This window comes from Watersipora subatra, chromosome 7 (genome assembly GCF_963576615.1).
Source record: "Watersipora subatra chromosome 7, tzWatSuba1.1, whole genome shotgun sequence".
NCBI lineage: Eukaryota > Metazoa > Bryozoa > Gymnolaemata > Cheilostomatida > Watersiporidae > Watersipora > Watersipora subatra.
This window is the reverse complement of record NC_088714.1, coordinates 46,516,557-46,536,776: the sequence shown is the minus strand read 5'-3', so window position 1 is coordinate 46,536,776 and position 20,220 is coordinate 46,516,557. Positions and strand designations below refer to the sequence as shown.

The following is a 20,220-nucleotide window of genomic DNA, read 5'->3' as shown; positions in this document are numbered from 1 at the left end:
ATTATCAGTAGTTGAGAACAACAAATAAAATCGTGACGTGGTATATTTCGATGAGCGGTCAATAAACCCGCTGTTTATGTAAAAGACAGGAGATATAACTCCTAAAATATTAGCGTGGCCATTTTGGGAAGTCTTCGTGTCACCCATATGGTTACTGGTGTTATAATAATCAAAATCTTGTTGCTTTGATTTGAACAAAGTTTAAAGTCTGGTTGCACTCTGTCTGACTTCCTACATACATGTATAAGTAGCCCTAAAACTATCTACAGTGAAAATAAACTCAGCTACTTTTAAGTTGAATGCTATCCATTAGCGATATGATCATCAGATTACTGGTGATTGCAGTGACATGGAATCAATTAGCTCTCATTAGTATCTTCCCATGTCATTAACTTAAATCAACATATCTATGTAGACTAGAGTCAGCGCATATGTTGACATACGGAAGGAGGTATTCTAAACAACAACCCTTGTTCACCTGCCTGGCTACAGTCAGTACATACTAGCTAGGGACTGCTCCAATGGGCATCATAGAGCAGTTTCTTGTTAAATATGAACATACATAACATTTTTGTAGATTTTATTAGAAAGTATCAGTATTTTTCAATCATTTGCGATCTTTTGATGTTGGGGTGATTTGATTGTTAGGATGTTTCAAGATTAAAATTGATAAGACTTGGTCAAAATGCTCAGATCAAGTGAAAGTGCCGTTATGACATCTACAATTGCAAAAAAATTGACAGAATAGAGACACGCAACGCTGCAGCTTCTACACATTAGCCGATATTAACTGTAGCGACGATAGCAACTAGTGACAAGATTTCACAAGCATTTCACTTTCGAGGGTTTAGCCGTGATCAAGTGTGGTCGACCTTAATCTTGAAACATTTTAGTCAGATCACCTCAAACATTAAAACAATTGCAAATGATAGAAAAATACCGATAATTTCTGACGAAATCTACTAAAATTTGGTGCAAGTTCATCTTTAATGACCATGATGGGGTTACGATCGGTCAGTATTTGTAGTTAATTTGGCAGTAATAAGGCTGATGCCTTCCTTAGTTGCTCAGTTACTATGTTTTCATTGCGCGGACGATGCAGATCTGGAATTGTGCGCATATTGTCTCACCGTGCGATAAGCTTTTTAAGGAATATTCGCATGTTGCCGGTTAACAGTTTTTAAAAAGCGGATTAACGCTTTGTTGAAAAATATATAAAATTATACGTCAGAGGTCATTGCGGCGCACTCCTGTCTCGCTTAGCAGCACGTTTCAAAATTGGAATAGTTGAATTGTGGAAATGTTTGAAGAGGAACAGTTTGCGCGCCATTCTTGTGCACATCATTCGCAAGTGCTTTGTCCATCTTCTGCAAACATGAAACATTTGATAAAAAATTGCGAATAACCAAACTCCAAAACTCGCTGGGCTTTGGCTTTTGTCAGAGTTTGCATCTTGCGGATGATGTAAACTCGCGGATTAACCACTTTATGGAAACAGTGATTATCAAATGCAGCTGTCACCAGCCACAGCGTGATTGGCTACGGTCCGTGCTTAGCTGGTTTTGTATGTTGGTTGCTTTTAAAATTGGATTTCCTTTAGAGCTGGAGGTAAAACCTGACTAAGGTGATGAATTTTAGTTCCCTTAAGACTGGTTCACACTATATCGCCGTTAGTTTTCCTTTTGGCGTTCATTGTCGATTATGTGATCTGTGAACCGATGGCCTCGACGAAGCATCGCGGACACGTCGGGAAAGTTTGCAGCTGTCAAACTTTCCCAATATTTTGCCGAGCACCGACGACTGCCTTTCAAATGTGAACCAGTTTGGCGATAGTAATTCGCGGTCGCTGATAGAGTGATTTGTTCATATCCGTTTATGATAGTCGCTGCGGGACTAGTTTTTGATTCGAGGTCGCGAAAACAAAGAGGTTTCTTCCCGCAAATGTAAAAAGAGAAATGAGAACACTCCGTCACAGAGCAATTCGGGATGCAAATGTGGATAGGTTTGTGATGGTGTGAACATTGTTATCATCAATGCCAAGATACAGCCATTTAGTGTGAACCAGTCTTCACTTTCAACAAGAAACCTTGACCAACGTGCCATAGTAATGCTATGTCTGCATCAGCTTGCAAAATAATCGAAATGTTACCAAATACTTTACCGAAATTCTACTCTGTAGACTATAAAACCAGCTTTTTCTGTATATTTTTGAAGCTGGCAAAAATGTCGTATTAAGTTTATTTGAACAATGAAAGCAAACAAATCATGTTGGTGTTTATATGGCAACTAGAATCTACCTCTGCAAACCTGTTACCACTTTTCTGTATGGTGTCATAAGTTTATTATCATAAAATTTATTAAATTGTGTTCATGTTCACAGTATTAAATATAAATTGTGTTTCAACAATATGGTGCTGACTTACCATATTACATTTAGGTCTTTACCACGCTCAGGTACATGACTATCAGCCTGTCTGCACATGGTTTCTGGTAATTTTTTGCAAACAAATAATTAACATTATCAAAGACTGAAGCTGTTTTGGTTGTAGTTTCTAGCGAGCCCTTATTGGGTTCAGACAATTTAAACTGGCCCCCTAATAATTAAATCAATATAATATCATAAACTTCTATCAGGCCAGTGCACCCATTTGAATAGGCCACCTAAAAACATGCTCATTGTTCTGGCCATCTTAGCACCTAATGATACTATATCACCCTTTCATTCCACTCACTAATTAACACTAGCATAATGTGTGCTAACAGGACTGCATACATGTAACGTTATACAATGTAATACGCACGCAGCAGATCGTTATGCTCTAGAGTTGACCGGAAAAAATAATGAGATAATCATGAGAGCCTTGAAGAGATCGGTCGCACTCTCTAACCCTGTAAACCAGGCATCAGCTTGTTTGCAAGTGTTGACTCTGCTGACTGCAAACATTCCATACATAATTCATAATCTGAACCTTTGCAATCTAATATCGTTAAAACAACAACGTCATTTTACACATGGTGTGTGTTCGTGTGTGAAATGTGTCAATGGTTTTGATAATTTCATAGAATGACTCGCTTTTATTTTAGTAATCCTTCATTAAAAAATATATGTTGTCATGCAATGTCTAAGCAATGCAAAAAAACTGAAAATACTTGTTCATCATGACATTTCGCCATGTTACTAGAGATAAGAGATCCTTTTTTATCTCGGTTCGACAAATAGGCAAAAGGAAACCTTTTAGCCAATTTTGTAGCCTGAGAATAAAGTATAATGAGCATAAAGATAGTTGGGAGGGTTGCTCGAGGCCTTCTGTATAATATTGACTATATCTCCCCTTCGCAGCTGCTGTATGGTCATCGCTGTTCCCATCTGCTCTGTCGCTGATGTGTATCCATTCGCCCAAGCGTATGCCACTGGGTCTCCATTTACCTGTTGTGTTAAACATGTTCGTGAGAGATACCAATGTAATTACCATACTTTTCGGACTATAAACCGCACCACTATATAAAGTCGCATCTGCTTTATTTTCCAAAAAATGATAATAAAACAATACATAGGCTGCATCTTTGTATAGGCTGCAGAACTCAGGACGGTGCTTTTTAACACGGCAGCAACTTTGCTGTTTAAAACGGAACAGTGCAGCTAGGCACTGTTTCATCTTAACCGACGCTTTTTAACCTAGTGCCTAATGGAACAGGACCGTCAAGCATTGTTTCATTTTTTTTTTCACCGCTAGAGGCGCACTAACCGGAGATTCTGGTTAATGCACTCTAGCGGTGAAAGAAAAAGCCACAGAATAGCCGCACCCTTATATAAGCCGCATGGCTCAAATCATCAGAAAAAAGTAGCAGCTAATAGTCCGAAAAGTACGGTACCTGTTGTGTTAAACATGTCCGTGAGAGATACCAGAGTAAATTATTACTTGATTAATCTACTCTAGCCATTCTGGCATAAATAGCTATCTGTCATGGTCGTTAGAGTTTCTATGTTCGCTATTAGCAAATTTTCATTTGCTTAGATATATTTCATGATACCAGCATCCGCCATCGTATCTTTCAGTTTATGAACTTTCTGTCACTACTACGTGAAGTTCATAATCTCGACTCCTCCACAATAGTATTAGATTACCAACTTTTAAAACAATTTTGTTCAACTCACTCAAATAATTTTTGATTCCTCATTGCATATTCTGGTATGTAATGATAAACATCATTTTGTTAATGGTTACTAAAGCCAATAAAAAGTTATTGGCTTGCGTGCATAACATTACTGAAACGGAGATTTGATTTCTTCAACTTGTCTCGTCTTGCATTCCTGTTCTTAGTCAAGTTGACATTTTAAACTTATAGGCTTTATACTCACAAAGTTATCAGATGGAGTTTTCTTCTCTTTGTTCATATATAATTATATAAACAATAAAAATTTGCACAATAAAAACCTCTTTCAAAAAGCATCTGAAAACTTTAAAAATAATGATGCCGGACTAGTCTACTTATGAAGAATCCCTTATCTAGGTCATTCCCTAGAAAGAGGCTGCCCAATAGCCCTTATTTTTCCTCTACTTTGTTTTAGATGAAAAGCAACCGCATAGCTTACAACTGTGCGGTTAGCAATGTTTGTATGTCATACATCCTGTACTGGCGCATTTTTGTAATAGTATCTCTTAAAATGATAATTAGTTACAGTTAAATATGCCTTGAGACAATAAATTTCTATCTTCAGAGAGAAGTGAACTTCCAATAAAACTCGATTGGTAAAATGATTAGATGTGTGATTGTGAGAGCCATTATATAGGCTAGTAGATTAATGAGGTGTGTTTTTCTGGGTAAAACCAAACAGCATGACTATTAATTTAGAGAGGGTGACCGTTTTACATGTATCACTCAAGTGTGGGATCGCAAACTATACCAATTGTCATTTGAATCCATGTTCAAGAGACTAGAGTTTTTGTAATTGCTAGAAATAATAAAAACAACAATTTACATTAGCTACAAAGCTAAGGCATGTCAGCCTGCGATGTCTAGGTTTTTTGATGAAGATAGTTCTAGAAGCAACAGTCTTATAATTTAATAGTGGCCCATACCACACGAGTTTTTCCTAATTAGTGACGCAGGAATCTCTGGTTGGCGCATCCTCCTCTCCCTTATAACAATGAAAGTATTCTAGTACAGCTAATAAGGGGTGCTCACCTTTATAGCAAGCCACGCTATGTGGTCTGCCATTGCCATGGCCTCCAGGTGAAAAACATAGACTCCATCTGCTGGGACATTAAAAGCACCACTAGCTGGCTCATATCCATCACCCAGATTTAAATCAATCCGAGAAAATATTATGTGTGTCGTTTCGACTGATGGTCCAAAGTGGTCTAACAGCCGGGCCAAGAATGATACCTGAAGTGGATAGATTTATTGATGCATACACATTAATTATTTTTCTGCAACATAGTCGCTGCAAGGTAGAGAAATATTATTATAACATCTGTAGAGAATGAAATCGGACACCAAACATTCAGTTTTGAACAGATCTGTTCTCATCGTATGAAGCTGAGGAACTTGAAAATTGATTTCAAAAATATAATTACAATAAATACCTGCGTTGAATCTGTACGTAAGTCTTTTCCAGGAATTCCTGGTTCGCCGATCTCACCCTTGATGCCAGGTTTTCCGGGGGTTCCTCGTCTGCCAGGTTGACCTTGCTCACCTCGCAGACCTCGAGCCCCATCGTTGCCTCTTGGTCCTTGCCTACCAGGCTCTCCCATTGGTCCGGGTGGCCCCCTATACCCCTGCAGTCCCATAGTTCCAGCAAACCCCCGCTTTCCCTGTTCTCCCTTCAGCCCTGCAAAGTTTCCAAGGTGTATAGAAAACCTTTACCGTTCACAATCGAGGTACTAATGACATTTGGTTGACTCGCTATCTTTTACTATGCTTTTTGGAGATGAGACGTTGGCTGTAAAACTTGCATATTGTTTACAGTTTATAGTTAGTGTCTGATACCCTTTGAGAAAGCCACCTTTTACATTCTTTTTCTGGGCAAGTTCTACAGACTTTGAACTGATGTAGCGCAGAAGTAATTATGGTTGAATGCTTTTTCTAACAGTGTTACACCAGTGGTCCTCGGGCGACTCGACTCAAAACACCGACCTACTGACCATGAACCATGGCTGCTCCCTCAGAAGGTGGCATACACTGTTTTCATGACGTGCATCATGCATATCATGAGGATTTAGAGTTGTGTTACCTTGCGAATTGAGTGTTTTTATGGACATAAGCATGATGTGTATTGACTCCGGCGCCTTGTTGAAAAAAAGGTAAGGAATTGTACGCTATAAGTTAATAATTAACAATGCAGTTCGCGACACATGTGTTAGTGACGCAAACACACGAAACTCGATCGAGAAAGGACGATGTAAGTATTGAAAATGTTTAAAATTGGATAGCTAGCGTGGTATTTTAATGCCCATCATTTGCAAGTGCTGTTTCCATTATTTGCAAGCATGACGGATTCGATGAAGTTTTGCGAATCGCCGAACTCGCTTAGCTTGCGGATTTATGCCGTTTCCATGATGCGGTTAACCCGTTGAACCCTAACGCCCGGTTTTCCGGCATTGCGTAGGGTGTGTCAAAAACCCGAACGGCCAAAATACCGGCATTCACATAGCTCTGTTTACAAAAGCTGTTTCTAAGTAACAGCGTAAACCAATCGAATTGATTCTTGCACAGGATGTTAGATCAGAAATTTCACTTCCATTTTTAACGGTTTTCAAATATCTTGATCTACTTCCTTCGTTATAATAAAGAATTTTATTTGAACGAAATCGCAAAAAAATCGATACGACTCGTTCGTTGGTAGGTAATAAGATGATTTTTATGCAAATGAAGAATTTTATTATACTAACTATAATTTTCCAGTAGGCCTATATTTTGAGTTATGAAATTATGATTAGCATGTGCTCGATGGATATGATACTACTCTAAATGTTTTTCTGAGTTTTTTTTAAACGTACCAACTTTTATAGTTTCAGCCTGAATAATTGTGAAATACTGGTTGTTTCTGTTTGATGAGATTTGCTCTCAGTTGCCCAACTATTTTACTAGTGTTTTACCAAATATCATTGTATTATGAGCACATTTAAATATATTTGATAAAAGTTAAAAAACTTTGGAGGATTGTTGGAAAAATAGCCCAGGGTTACTGACACGCATTGAGTAGAACGGCCAGGGTTCAAAGGGTTAACTTGCATATTGTCTCAAATTTGTGAATCATGCACGTCATAAAAACATAGTGATATATATATTCTGCTAGAACTATTCTCAGCACAATCTATAAATCCGATTATTGACTACCTGGCATTCCTTGCTGTCCTTGTTCCCCTTTTTGTCCTGGTTCACCTGCTGCTCCCACAGCTCCATCTAGTCCATTGTCGCCGTTGAGGCCAGCTGGACCCGGAAAACCCATCGCTCCCTTTTCTCCTTTTTGACCCATAACCGGTGGTCCTGGTGCTCTCGCTTCCTCAGGTTTTATCTTCATGGCATTCTCGGCATCACTTGTCGGATATCCACCAGGTCGCGGTATCACAATCGTGTTATCTTCCTTATCATCCATAAAGAGTTCATCAATATTATAATTGTCATAAGAATAGATGTCATTTTCACCAGAACCCATTGATACAGTTGAGGTGACCAATGTTTGCGTTGTTATAGGAGTTGTAGCTGGGTCATCTTCTGGCAGAAACTGGTCAATCCTTGACTCCTCTGCTTTTCCATTGATTGTGTCTGTAAAATTAATCAATTCCAGTGAGGAATTTAATGCTTGAGGGAGTATCATCATAGGTCAGCTTTAGGCACGTCCCGAGGATGTACATTGTGAGCAATGGCCATTGCCATTCATTCAATAAAGTCTTCCTTTAATTGTTAGATCATTTCATTGCTCTCTATATTGTTTCCTTGATGGCGGTTGAGTCTTTTAATTGCACTCGAGTCAAGTTTGTGAAACTGTTTAAAGATCATGTTTCCTCAGTCTAATTAAATAATAATAATAATCGGTAATCATAGAAACTGTTTTGGGAACTACAGTTATTATTCATGAAAACCAATTTTATATCCAAAACAAGTTGTAGTTGCTTTGCTATCGAACCTTATTTCCTTAAATCTGCAATTCTCAGGAAACTAAGTCTATGATATACCACTGTCGCTGCCTATCATAAGCAATGTCGTATTACTAATTTATTACTTCAAAAATAAGTAGAATTAAATACGCTTCAATTATTTTTGTTATTACTAAAATTTCTTCAATACCATAAAAGTAGGCGTGTACCATCCCCCTTTTTAGTTAAACTAGTTGTATTGAAATAGTTCACATTTTCTTTATACACAACCACCTTTATAACTCGGCTTTCAAAATAGACGCAAACAAAACAAACACTAGATAGAGTAGTACCTTAGGCTACCGTCTTCACTTCTCTTGAAACATCGCAGGTTCAAACTGAACAAGCCAGTATTTTTTTACAAAGTTTCATATAGAGCATTTGTTTTAATGCTCTATATGAATACCTGAAGTATTCATCATTAGGTTTTTAAGACGTGGAATGAATTACATGAAATACAGTGTGTTCTTACGAGAATATTTGCTCCAACATACACACAACATACGTTACACCGCGACATATGTAGAGATTTTTGGAATAGATTAACTTTCTATGTCAAGATATGAACGTGCAGTAAACAGCTCTATGACTTTAAACATCCTTTTATGTAAATTTCACCAAACGTAAAGAATTTATGTTAAGTTTTTCCATCATAATGCGTAGAAATTCTATATAACATTAAATGTCAAGTTGGTGCAAATTCTCAAACTCGATTTGGATGACAAGAGTCCCATAGTTATCCTTGAAAGTATCGTTTTCTCACTTGCCGCACTTGGGAAAACGATGTGTGGGGGTATCTGACGTATTTATGATATACAGTGAAACATGGATAACTCGCCCTCGGATATAGCGAACACATGGTTAACTCGACTGGATTTGCTTGGTCCGTTCCCACGCAATGATAAATGGCTCTATATAACTCGAACTCAACACTGTTATAACGAACTGTCTTTTGCCCAACGGCTACCGAAACGGTTGCTATCGCTTTAGAAAATCACTTTATTCCAAGCCATAGAGGTAAACCTCAACTTTTCGTAATTCATAAGCGTCGTTATTACCTCCATCGGCGAAATATTTTTGTCAACGACTGTTCTAAAGGTTTGGTGAAATTTGATTTATACTGCTTTACGATGAATAGCACGGGCTAGCCGGGTCACGGGCGCAAGGATTTTCGCCACGCACATACAAAACAAAAACAGCATGTTGTTTTTGTTTTGTGTTTGCGTGGCGAAAATCCTTGAGTGCGTGACCCGGCTAGCCCGTGATGAATAGTTTTCCGACGTTGATTCCGTGTTGAATTAACGTAAAACTTTTAATTGAACTGCCTCGGAGTGTTGCTCTTAACGAATCCTAGATAAAGTAAGGTAATCTTTGCATAAACTTCAAGAAAGATCGGCAAAATTGATCGCGGGTAAAACGCTCAAAAGAAAAATATGTCTTTTCTTTGAGCTTTTTAGCAACGATCAAGTTTTGCCAATGTCAATCTAAAAAACGTCCTGGCACTAACATCACCTCAAACAACAAACCAATCTCAAGTGATAGAAAAATCTCTATAATTTTTGATAAAAACGTTTTAAACTTTACATTAGAAGCATTTAATTTGAAACAAGCCATTTGTGCTTTTGATTTATATTATAGTTTGTATATGTTCATGTATCTACTAATAAATAAGTAAATACATGGACTTGTGACAGTGCTCTGATAACTTGAACACTCTGATAATTCGAACACTTTTGCTCGGTCCCTTGAAGTTTGAGTTATCCGAGTTTCACTGTATTTCTTTTTTACTGAAGTTTAGACAAATACAACTTTTTTTTGCACCATTGACCTTGCTGTGAAAGGCAAATTTGAAAAAATTTATATAAATTGACATTTAAGGTTTGCCCTTCCGTTAAATTACTGTAATCAAGAAGTAGGAGTTGGTACACTTGGTTTAGGGTTTATCACCTTAAACCAAGTGTAAGTGATAAGAAAGATAGGGAAACGTTGTCAATACAAACCAATAATATCACAGTTGCTGTACAGTCACTAAATTAAGAAGTTGAGTTTAGTCTTTTCATTTTGAAGGGCTAAAGGGGGTGAGTTTGGGAAGATCTTAGAATGGATTAGGCTACATGTATCTTACTGTTCGTATAACGTAAAATCCCTATAATGCAAATGTTCACGGAACGGAATATCATGTTGTAGGGTCTCTTCTGTATTAACACGGCAAGTACAGTGGAGGTTAACTCTTCTTTTCTCTATGTATATATATAATCCATTAATAAAATACCTAAAATACACTTTATTCTTATGAATGATATACACAACTTATAACCCACCTTGCAACTGTTGCGCGTAGATCGGGCACGTACACTGGCATTGCGTATGGATGATGCCTCGCTCAGCTCTCAAACCCGACACAAGCAAAACAACTACTAGACACAAGCAGTACCTTGTCATTTTCACTTGTGAATCATACGGTCACCGACATGCCTGCGTCTCTCGGCCGGGCAGTCATGTAGATGCAGTCTAGTGTACATGTGCAGTGTGAGAATTATTTACAGATGTGCATGTATAGATAGAAGGGTAGTGCGCATATGCACTCCACTGCTTCATGCTTGTGATTAGGTATGCGGACCGGACCGCAACTACATCGCTTCATTACTCAAGTTTTGGTTGAGAAAATTTCTTTTTAACCACAAAATTGGATTATTAGAAGAATGCAGGCTTGTTTAAATTCCTTTTATCTCCGGAGTGTTTAATGACTACCAAATGCCAATCATTGTAATCCAGTGTTGGCTTCATTCGGCTCAGTTGAAACTGTCATATCGTACTATTAGTATCACTAGCCGCTTTGTGCTGCTCGATGCAGTTAAATGGGGAATGAAGAGACAACATGTTTTGGAATAATAACTAGCTGTTTAGCTACTAGAATAATACTAGCTGTTGTGATGACCTAAAATAAATTTTCCGCATATTCACCTTAGAGCAAAAGACTCATGGTAAAAATTATTAGGGGTTAAAATTCTGTAGGGAATTCTTTATTAGTTAAATTTATGTAACTAAAAACTGAACTTCTGCTAGCATCCTCATTCACCTTGTACTTAACTGTTGTCTCTACTAGCGTGATGCTTGGATCATCACCCAAGAGACAGTTAGGCGATACTACAAGCATCTGAACTCGGTTTTTTGTTTAGGTGCCATAACATTGCCAGGTGGTAATATGCCACCACTCAGAGGTCTGGCTGTGTCAAATGAACTAATATTCCTTTAGAGATGACCTAGACACGATATACTTCTGTGAATTGCTAAACATCTGCCCAATAATGGACGGTGGGGATGCAATGATAGCTACACTCAGCTCCTCCCCGATAAAGGGGCGGTGCTGTTACACCTTAGTTAAATTTATTGGTTTAATTTAACTTATAAATAGTTAAATTTAATAGTTGAATTTATTTAAAATGTTCATTAGTTCCATTAAACTAATGAACATCACACGTTTAGTTTTTATGTTTTGAACATAATACTAGATCCTTGATTTTAAGGTTCTAAACTAGTCCACCGGTCCACCCAAAGCCAAGTTCACGATTTTCAACTGGCCTCGAACTCATGATGGTAAGCTTTTTTCTTACAATATAGGCCCTACAGAGTTAGTTCGGCCGTGTAAATCGTTTGTATGAGTCAAAGAGAAATCAACTTTGTATCTCACATCTAGCAATCAACGCATGGCTTCACAGCAAGTATAATATTAATCATAGAGCAGCCTGCCCTGAGGCAGTTATTGCACGTGTGGCTCAGCATCTCTCTTTCTTAATATGTCTGTATTCTTATTTTACGCTGAAATTAAACAAGCATGTAGTAACGTGTTTAAACTGGATATACTGGCAGGGTTGAAAAGATTTTCAGAGCAACATTAATTTATAGTCTCCTAAAAATAGGTCAGATTTTGTTGGTATTATTTTTTAGTTTGTGTTTTGTTTTGAGTCTGGAGTAACAGGATGGGGGTGGCAAACTTTCCATGATATATTTGGTAAATTCAGGTTTGTCTCATCTCGGCATGTCGATTAACATGGTATAGTTGTTTGGTTTTTTGTTTTTGTTAATACTTAAATAGTTCGTAGCATTAAAACTCTATTGTCAAGAGAGTTTTAGCATTTCTGTAAATAAAATAGGTGACTGACTGTAATTGGCAAAAAAGGTATCACATCAAAGCTTGACATCGTGCCAGTGAACTGGTGTAAAAATGGTTAAACTCAAATTCAGCTAAGTACAATCTTTTGAATATGTTCAAGGAGAAAGACGCTCAATAAACTTAAAATTAGCATTTTTTCACTCGTTGTTTGCAAATATGTGACACAAAAATTTTAAAAAACTCACAAAAGAATACCTTTTTTATATTTCGAGTTACAAAAAAACTTAATATTGATTTGCCTCCCCTGGTCTACCTTATATGTCATGGAAAATTTTAATACTGTTGACTACACTTTTCTTCCTCTGCCGATTCGATTGTTTGTATAAATATATATAAGAAAAATTTAAACTGTTTTACTACAACTAGTCTAACTAAAAAGGAAGGCCTACTTTTATCGTATTGAAGAAATTTTAGTAAGAACGAAAAATAGTTGAAGGGTCATTAACTCTGCTTATTTTTGAAGTAATACACAAGTGATACAACAGTGCTTATGATGGGCAGCGACAGCAGCATATCATAGACTTGGTTTCCTTAGAAACCTGGTTTGAAGAAATATTGTTCGATTGCAATTGTATAGTTAATAGGATTGGTTTTTCTGAGAAGTATTTAATTTATCTGAAACAGAGTTCTACAAAACCTGAGACACAATCATTGTAAGTTATCAGACAACCTGTGCTATAATCAGCTCATGTAGTCATAATGAGAACAATCCATGCTCGTCAATGACCTGCCCTCTTGTCCGCTGACAGGCGTACTGACCGATTATAAATTAGTTCCATAATAAATTTTCTCTAGACTGAAATGAAGCGGTTTGTCCTGCATCTATATGCGCTAAGTGTTTTGGTTTATAAACCTGTTCAATGTTACAGACTATATGCCCGTGTTTTGTGGTTTTTGTTTACGAAGATTCAAGGCAAACAAAAGGATTTTTGTCAGGGTTGTGCCTCCTGTCGTTCCTGTATCATTGCAACTTAACTTGTGGAGAGAGTTGTCTTAGTTGTCTTCTCTTTGTGGTTTGAGCTAATTGAAGGACATACCTACAATCACAAGTCTTACAGTGATAGCGATATTGAATCATTTTAACTATTGTGGTAGTTATCTTCTTTTGGAAATTTGAACTAACTAAATCAACATAGGATGCATACAACCAGAAGCCTTTCTGTGACAAAGGTATTCTTAATTGTTATAAATACAGTGATTACTAAAGTAGTTGTCTTCTCTTGACAATTAAAACTGCAATTACGTGAATTACAAATACACCCATTATTAGCCCCCTGTTTATTTCTTTCTTGTGAAGGTTGAGCACACGATTGCTGTAAGACTCTTTGTCTTTGTTACTATAAATGCTCATTATAACATGCTTGCCACCAGGCTGCATAGGCCTAATGGTGAATTATATTTTGGTTGTGGTGATGTTTAATTTATGAAACTTGTATAATTATCGTGTAATCTAATAAATTAATTGCAAGAGTTGTTTACAAGAGTTGTTTGTATTTACAAGGGTAGTTGTCTTTAACTAGCATTTATAATATGCGATATATTACTATGTGCTACTCATGGGTGCTAAAGATTAATATTCTTCGACTTAATGGTAACTATAACATATCTTATAATAAAAAATGGTTGATAGCGTTTCTGGAATTATTGTAATTATATTTTAGAAATAATGAAGGCATGGGTACAACAATAATAATGATCTTTACCATAATAAGGTGTCTGTCTGTCTGTGTCCCTCCATCGGTGCATCCAAAATCACAGTTAGAGATTTTCAACGGGGCTTGAACGCAAGTTGTTCAGCTTTTTGGATTTTTCTGGCTCATTTCATACAGTTTGACCTTTTGACCTGTAATGTAACTCAGCGATAATCTCCTTATGTAGGATAAGAGCCCCCTTGAATCAAGGAGGAAGTCTGTGAATGGAGAAACCCAGAGCTCATCGTATAAGAGGTATGTCATAAAATATCATAAAACCTCTATTTAAATGCCATGGCGTTTTATGTTTCAACCCTTCTTCTATAGTCGTGTTTTATTAGAGGTGACATTCAAATGCATGGTGGTACTGCATTTTCCAACTAGCTCATCTCAATTTTTTGAAGATAGTTTTAACATCATTACGGGTGAAGAGTGAATATCACCTATATTTTTTGCTCACCTTCCTGAGGATCGACATTAATGCCGTCGGCCTGAGCATTTTTGCCAAACCGTTTTTCATATACGTCAAAGTATCAGACCAATTTAAACAAGGAACTTTTTTGATTATAAAATATTAGTGAGATAAATTTATTAATTATTTGTATGGTGTCACTTTTAAAGCTTTAAAGAAAAACCGTAAAGCTTTGGTGTTAGAAAACGGACATAAACTTTTTCATGTTTTAAAGACATTTTTAATGTTTTAAAGTTAGAATGCGCCATAACGATGGCCGCTATTACGTTATACACAGTGTTCCTGGAGAGTATTCTCATCGTTCATCAAAACGCTTTAAAGTCTTCAGGTAAAATTGTAAATCACTTTATGGACGAATTGAAAACAATGGATATGGTTTAGACCTTGGTGACTTTGAATCAGAGTGTAGTTCTGATGATTGTGACGATCGATCTTTTCTGGTAGACCATCATTAAAATCATGGCAATCACTGCAGAAACAAAGAAAGAATTAATTGTTATTGATGCAACTAAGTTATTAATAATACCTCGACATACGAGCGAGCGTAATGCGTTCTCGAGCTGAGCTCATATGTCAGTTTACTCATGTCTCAAGGCACTATTTCCTATTTAGAATAATTAAAAACAAATTACCATACTATAAAAACCCACTTAAAACAGGATATCATGGTGTAAAAACATGTTTTTCATTGTTGAATTCTGTACCTGCCCTAGCAAAGTATCAAATGCCTATTTAGTTGTTAAAATCTGCAAGAAAATGTAGCATTACTAAGTACCCTAATGTGAGTTTTTACCTTCAAGACGGCCGTAGTGGCTAATGGTAGCCTGAGAGACTTGACAACAATGCGTTCGGTACACAAAACTTCTCAGAGGATACGTATTTGAAACTTTGAATTTAACTTGACTGAATTTTTGTCATCTTAATTTTTTATTATCCATTCCCAGTTTGACGCTTTTTGTTTCGCGTTCACTATAACTTTTAGCCAAACTTTTAATAACTTTTCTCAAACTGATTTAAGGAGAAAGACCGAGCGATGTTGTTCTCGAAAGTGTCCTCTCGCATACTTTTCCATATAGTGGCCATCGAGAATCAGCTCATATGCTTGTATCTCAAAGTTTACTTGTATCTGTAAGAAGAAATTTGCTCGAAACGCAGTTTTTATTTCAAGTTTGTCGAATGCTGGGCTCTCATATGTCTAGGCATGATTGTAGTATTTTGTGGACATCTTTTTACTGATCACTTTCTATTGTGGGTTCGTAAAGATCAAATGATATCAATGTGGCGGTTTAATAGAGGTGGCATTCGATTAAAAGGTGGCGCTGTATTTTTCAACCCATTTCCCATACTGGCGGTCTATTAGAGGTAACATTCAAATAAAGGTGGCGTTCAAATAAGGACTTTACGGTATTCTGTTACAGTCACTGTCATAGCAAAGTTTGGTTAGACCTTAATTGTTTGATTTTGTTTGCTGGTGATCAACTGCCTATCCACTTTAAAATACAGTTAAACACAACATGTTTATGCTTGTTAGAAATATCATAACATGTGGCTTATTGTGATTCATATCATGATATAATCATCTGTGCATCTACACATGTAAGTTGGACACTGTAAAACGGACACTGTAATACACATTTGTGTACCTTGTAATACACATTTGTGTACCCTTGTAATACACACTTATGTACCCCTGTGATACACACTTGTGTACCCCTATAATATACTTTTGTGTACCTCTATAATACACACAATCTTTCCCTGTCATAGCTTCATAGTAAGACAACTCTTAAACAAGTAGCCATTGTCATACAATTTTGTCATGCTACTTCTGTAGTCAAAATTTTTAGAAAATTTCCAAACAATTTAGTGCTTATTTTAGTTATTTATACAGAAGATTTACTTACCTGTTGATTTCATTGTTGGCCGTTGAATGGTAATAACACATCATTAACTTAACATAAAAATTATTAACCGGTTGTAATACATTTGTGTAGAGTCAGTGTCCAGTAACATGTAAATGTGTAATTGCTAACCAAAATGACCTACAATAGATAATTTGACAGTTAAAAATAACTTCCACCGGTCTAAAATTCATACCAGCTCATCTAAAAATCACATTAACTCATCTAAAAATCATATCAACCCATCTAAAAAATCATCCATTCATTTTAAAATCACACCGATTCATCAAAAATCACATCAACTTATCCCACTGTTGTATTACACAGATGGAGAGGATGGCTTGGATTATAACGAGAGCGATATAAGATCATTTTTCTTTAATTTTGTATTTAACCGAAAACGCATGGTCATCCCCAGACATGAATATAATGTGCTCGTTAAATGCAAGAGTTGTCTACTCTTAATGAAAACATAAACATGAGAGGATAACTCGCACTTGTACTAATATCATTACAACATCCCTTCACAAGCTCAAAAGCTGGCATATCTATATAATGATCTACTAAGATAAATCGGCACATAAAACCTGTGACAACCACATAAGCTATCGTAAATTTGTATGGGTAAATGCAACGCAAGTAAACAACAAGAATATTTGTCAAGATAAGGTACGTAATAATATGCAATAGTGATTGTCTAGAGTTCATAGTTTGTTGCTCAGCGATATGATGTAGCAGCATGTCGCAGTATGGTAATTACCATAGTTCATAGTTTGTTGCTCAGCGATATGATGTAGCAGCATGTCGCAGTATGGTAGTTACCATACTCTTAAGCTTATGCCTCATATTTATCTGGCTGTTGCCTGAGCCGCATACTCATCCTCGGGGTTGCCGTCATAGCTGATCTGACATTAACTCTGCGTCTTTCCGCATTTACATTAGAGTCATTAACTGAGATTACTGCTGACCTGTTCCGTACCAAGTGCTGACCATTATCTCCCTCTATGATAACCTTTCGATCGCCATCTTGGTTAGCTCTGAGTACTGTGCCCTCCTGGCTACTATCTCTCACCATAACACGATCTCCACCACACACTGCTGGAAGATCCTTTACCTTAGGATTGATATCGTGGTTCATCTTCATTCTCTCTTTGTAAAGCTCATTCTTGGCTTTAAACTTCTCATGATCGGGTAGCTTTGGCATTAAACTATCAGGATGTACTGACAAAGTTGTTTTCAGCATCCGTCCTATAAGCAATTCAGCAGGAGAGTATACTCCTAACTGTGGTGATGCTCTGTAGGCAAGGAGAGCTATGTATGGATCTTTCTCCTTGCTGAGCAAGGATTTTACTGTTGCAACCGCTCTCTCAGCTGCACCATTGCCGCGAGCATACTTCGGGCTACTTGTTACATGGGTGAATCCATATGCTTTTGCAAATATCTAAAAGTCCTCAGATGAATACTGCGGTCCGTTGTCAGACACTAAACAATCTGGAGTACCGTGCCGGGAAAACATACTTTTCATGTGGGATATGACATTCTTTGATGTAGTATCTCTACCTAGTAAAGCTATCTCAGGGTATCTTGAATAATAATCTGTCACTATCAGGTAGTTTTTTCTCTCTAGTTGAAACAAGTCAGTGCCTAACATTTGCCAAGGGCGATCAGGGGTAGCGGAAGGTCTCAGGGGTTCGTATGTTATATTCAATTCTCTCTTACACACTTCACAATTAGCTATCTGTACCTCTATTGCCTTTGCCATAGACGGCCACCACAAACTGTTTCTAGCCCTTGCTTGGCATTTAGTAATGCCTAAATGTCCCTTGTGTATATCTTCAAGAACCTGACTTCTCTGGGATAGGGGAACCACCAATCTCATGCCTAGCATCAGCAGTCCCTTGTTCATAGTAAGTAGTCCTCGCCTTTCAAAGTATGGCCTCAGGATTGTGTCCATGGATGAAAGGTAAACTGGCCAACCCTGTTCAACATAATGAATAACCTGTCTCAAAGTTTCATCTTCCCTTTGTTCCATTTTGAATTTCTCCAATCTGTCGCAGCTTCCATTCCAATGCACACTCTCTCGTACGTAGCTCTCAATCACTTCTACTCGTACTATATCACTCTGTTCTGGTTCCCTAGTGTTATATCGTGATAGTGCATCCGCTGCCTTGTTGTCAGTTCCACTCACATATTTGATATCATAGTAGAATCTCTGTAGTTGCAATTTGAAGCCTTGAATTCTGGGAGGCAGCCTATCTAGAAACTGATTACCGAACAAGGGAATGAGGGCTTTGTGATCTGTTTCAATCGTTGCATCTTTCATTCCTAAGACACAATGAGAAAATTTCTCCATTGCCCAGCACACTCCTAGCGCCTCCTTTTCTATTGCTGCATAACGTTGCTCAGTTTCACTAAGGGATCTACTAGCAGCCGCCACTAGCTTACGAGTGCCGTCACCTTGAAGTTGACTCAGAGTAGCTCCTAGTCCTTGATTGCTGGCGTCTGTGGTCACAAATGTGGGCTTTTCTGTACTGTATGGAGCAAGGATGCTTGGTTTGCTGAACAGCTCTTTGACTTCTTGAAATGCACTCTCCTGCGCATAACCCTAGTGCCATTCAATACCTGTCTTCAGCAAAGCCCTCAGAGGGGCACTCTTCTCAGCCAGCTTCTCTGAGAAGCATGCATATTGATTTGCAAGACCAAGGAAACTTCTTACAGCTGTCACGGAAGTGGGTGTGGGAAAGTCTTGTATTCCTTGTATTCGCGGTTCAGCGCTTATACCCTCCTTGGAGATGATATACCCAAGAAACTCCACACTTTTTTGACCAAACTTACATTTTGACTTGTTCAGTGTCATACCCGCCGTCTTGATTGCGGCCAGGACTAGCTCCAAACTTTTGTCATGTTTCTCTTCCGTTTCTCCAAATACACACACATCGTCCATATGAACTATCACTCCTTCAATCCCATTCAGCATTCTATTCATTTCTGCTGAAAATATTTCCGGGGCACTACAAAGGCCTTGGGGAAGTCTTTCATACATGTATCTTCCCTTATGAGTCAAAGAAGTAGTCAACTTTTTTTACTCTTGACTGAGTGGTATCTGAAAAAATCCACTGTTAGCATCAATTTTTGAAAACTTTACACCGTTTCTCAGACTAGCAAGACTGCTCTCTACAGTGGCCATTGGATGAATTTCCCTCATCACATATCTTTTGAGTTGGGTGAAGTCTGTACAAATTCTAACTTTGTATTGGCCATTTTTTGGTACAACGACCATTGCTGCAACCCAGGGTGTTGCTTCAGTAATTGGCGTGATGACTCCATCCTTCACCATCTCATCTAATGCTTGCTCTGCTTGTTTCTTTAGCGGGAATGCTATTGGTCTAGGGACGTGTATGGCAAAAGGTATGGCATCCTCCTTTAGTGTGATAGAATGTTCACTCTTCACTTTTCCTAGACCCTTGAACAGCTGCTGGTCCACATTCACATCACTCACTTCACATCTGTCAACATCCACTGATATTAACTGTAGTGTTTCACAGGCTTTTCTGCTCAGCAATGGTGTCTGTTGATTCTCAACTACATATATATCTTCTTTTGTGGCAAATTTACCAGCTTGGATGCGGCATCTTATAACCCCTAAGTAATTTAACTGTGTTTTACCTGCCCCGTATAATCTTTTAGTTGAAGGCTCCAATCTCCCTTTGAAGTGATTTGGTCCACAAACACTTAGTGCAGCCCCAGTGTCCAATTTGAAGCTGGCTGTTTGCCCCTTCTTCAAGCTTGTGTCTACTTTGACTGTAGAATGCCATGCTCCTGTGTTGATGGATTCCACTAG

At 37.7% G+C, this 20,220-nt stretch overlaps 2 protein-coding genes across 2 annotated transcripts in view; one reads left to right on the top strand and one right to left on the bottom strand.

Annotated features, from left to right (window-relative positions):
* The window catches only part of LOC137400821 (ubiquitin carboxyl-terminal hydrolase 37-like), an 83,811-nt gene that overhangs the window by 25,061 nt on the left and 38,530 nt on the right, over positions 1 to 20,220 (top strand). Inside the window, exon 13 of the mRNA XM_068087160.1 lies at positions 14,194 to 14,261. Coding sequence (XP_067943261.1) covers positions 14,194 to 14,261 — 68 coding nt within the window. The remainder of the gene's footprint in view (positions 1 to 14,193; positions 14,262 to 20,220) is intronic.
* LOC137400122 (collagen alpha-1(X) chain-like) lies at positions 3,062 to 10,625 on the bottom strand. Its single transcript, XM_068086433.1, has 5 exons — positions 10,463 to 10,625; positions 7,342 to 7,770; positions 5,589 to 5,833; positions 5,188 to 5,388; positions 3,062 to 3,427 (listed from the first exon to the last, which is right to left on the bottom strand). The coding sequence occupies exons 1-5, from the start codon at positions 10,581 to 10,583 to the stop codon at positions 3,236 to 3,238; spliced, it is 1,188 nt and encodes a 395-aa protein (XP_067942534.1). The 5' UTR covers positions 10,584 to 10,625; the 3' UTR covers positions 3,062 to 3,235.

What these genes read in the sequence shown, in the direction of transcription:
- LOC137400122 (XM_068086433.1), bottom strand. Translation starts at nt 10,583, where the DNA reads ATGACAAGGTACTGCTTGTGTCTAGTAGTTGTTTTGCTTGTGTCGGGT. An exon ending in CTACGCGCAACAGTTGCAAG is followed by an intron (nt 7,771 to 10,462) that starts GTGGGTTATAAG and finishes TTAATTTTACAG; the next exon opens with ACACAATCAATGGAAAAGCA. An exon ending in TAGCGTGGCTTGCTATAAAG is followed by an intron (nt 3,428 to 5,187) that starts GTGAGCACCCCT and finishes TTAACACAACAG; the next exon opens with GTAAATGGAGACCCAGTGGC.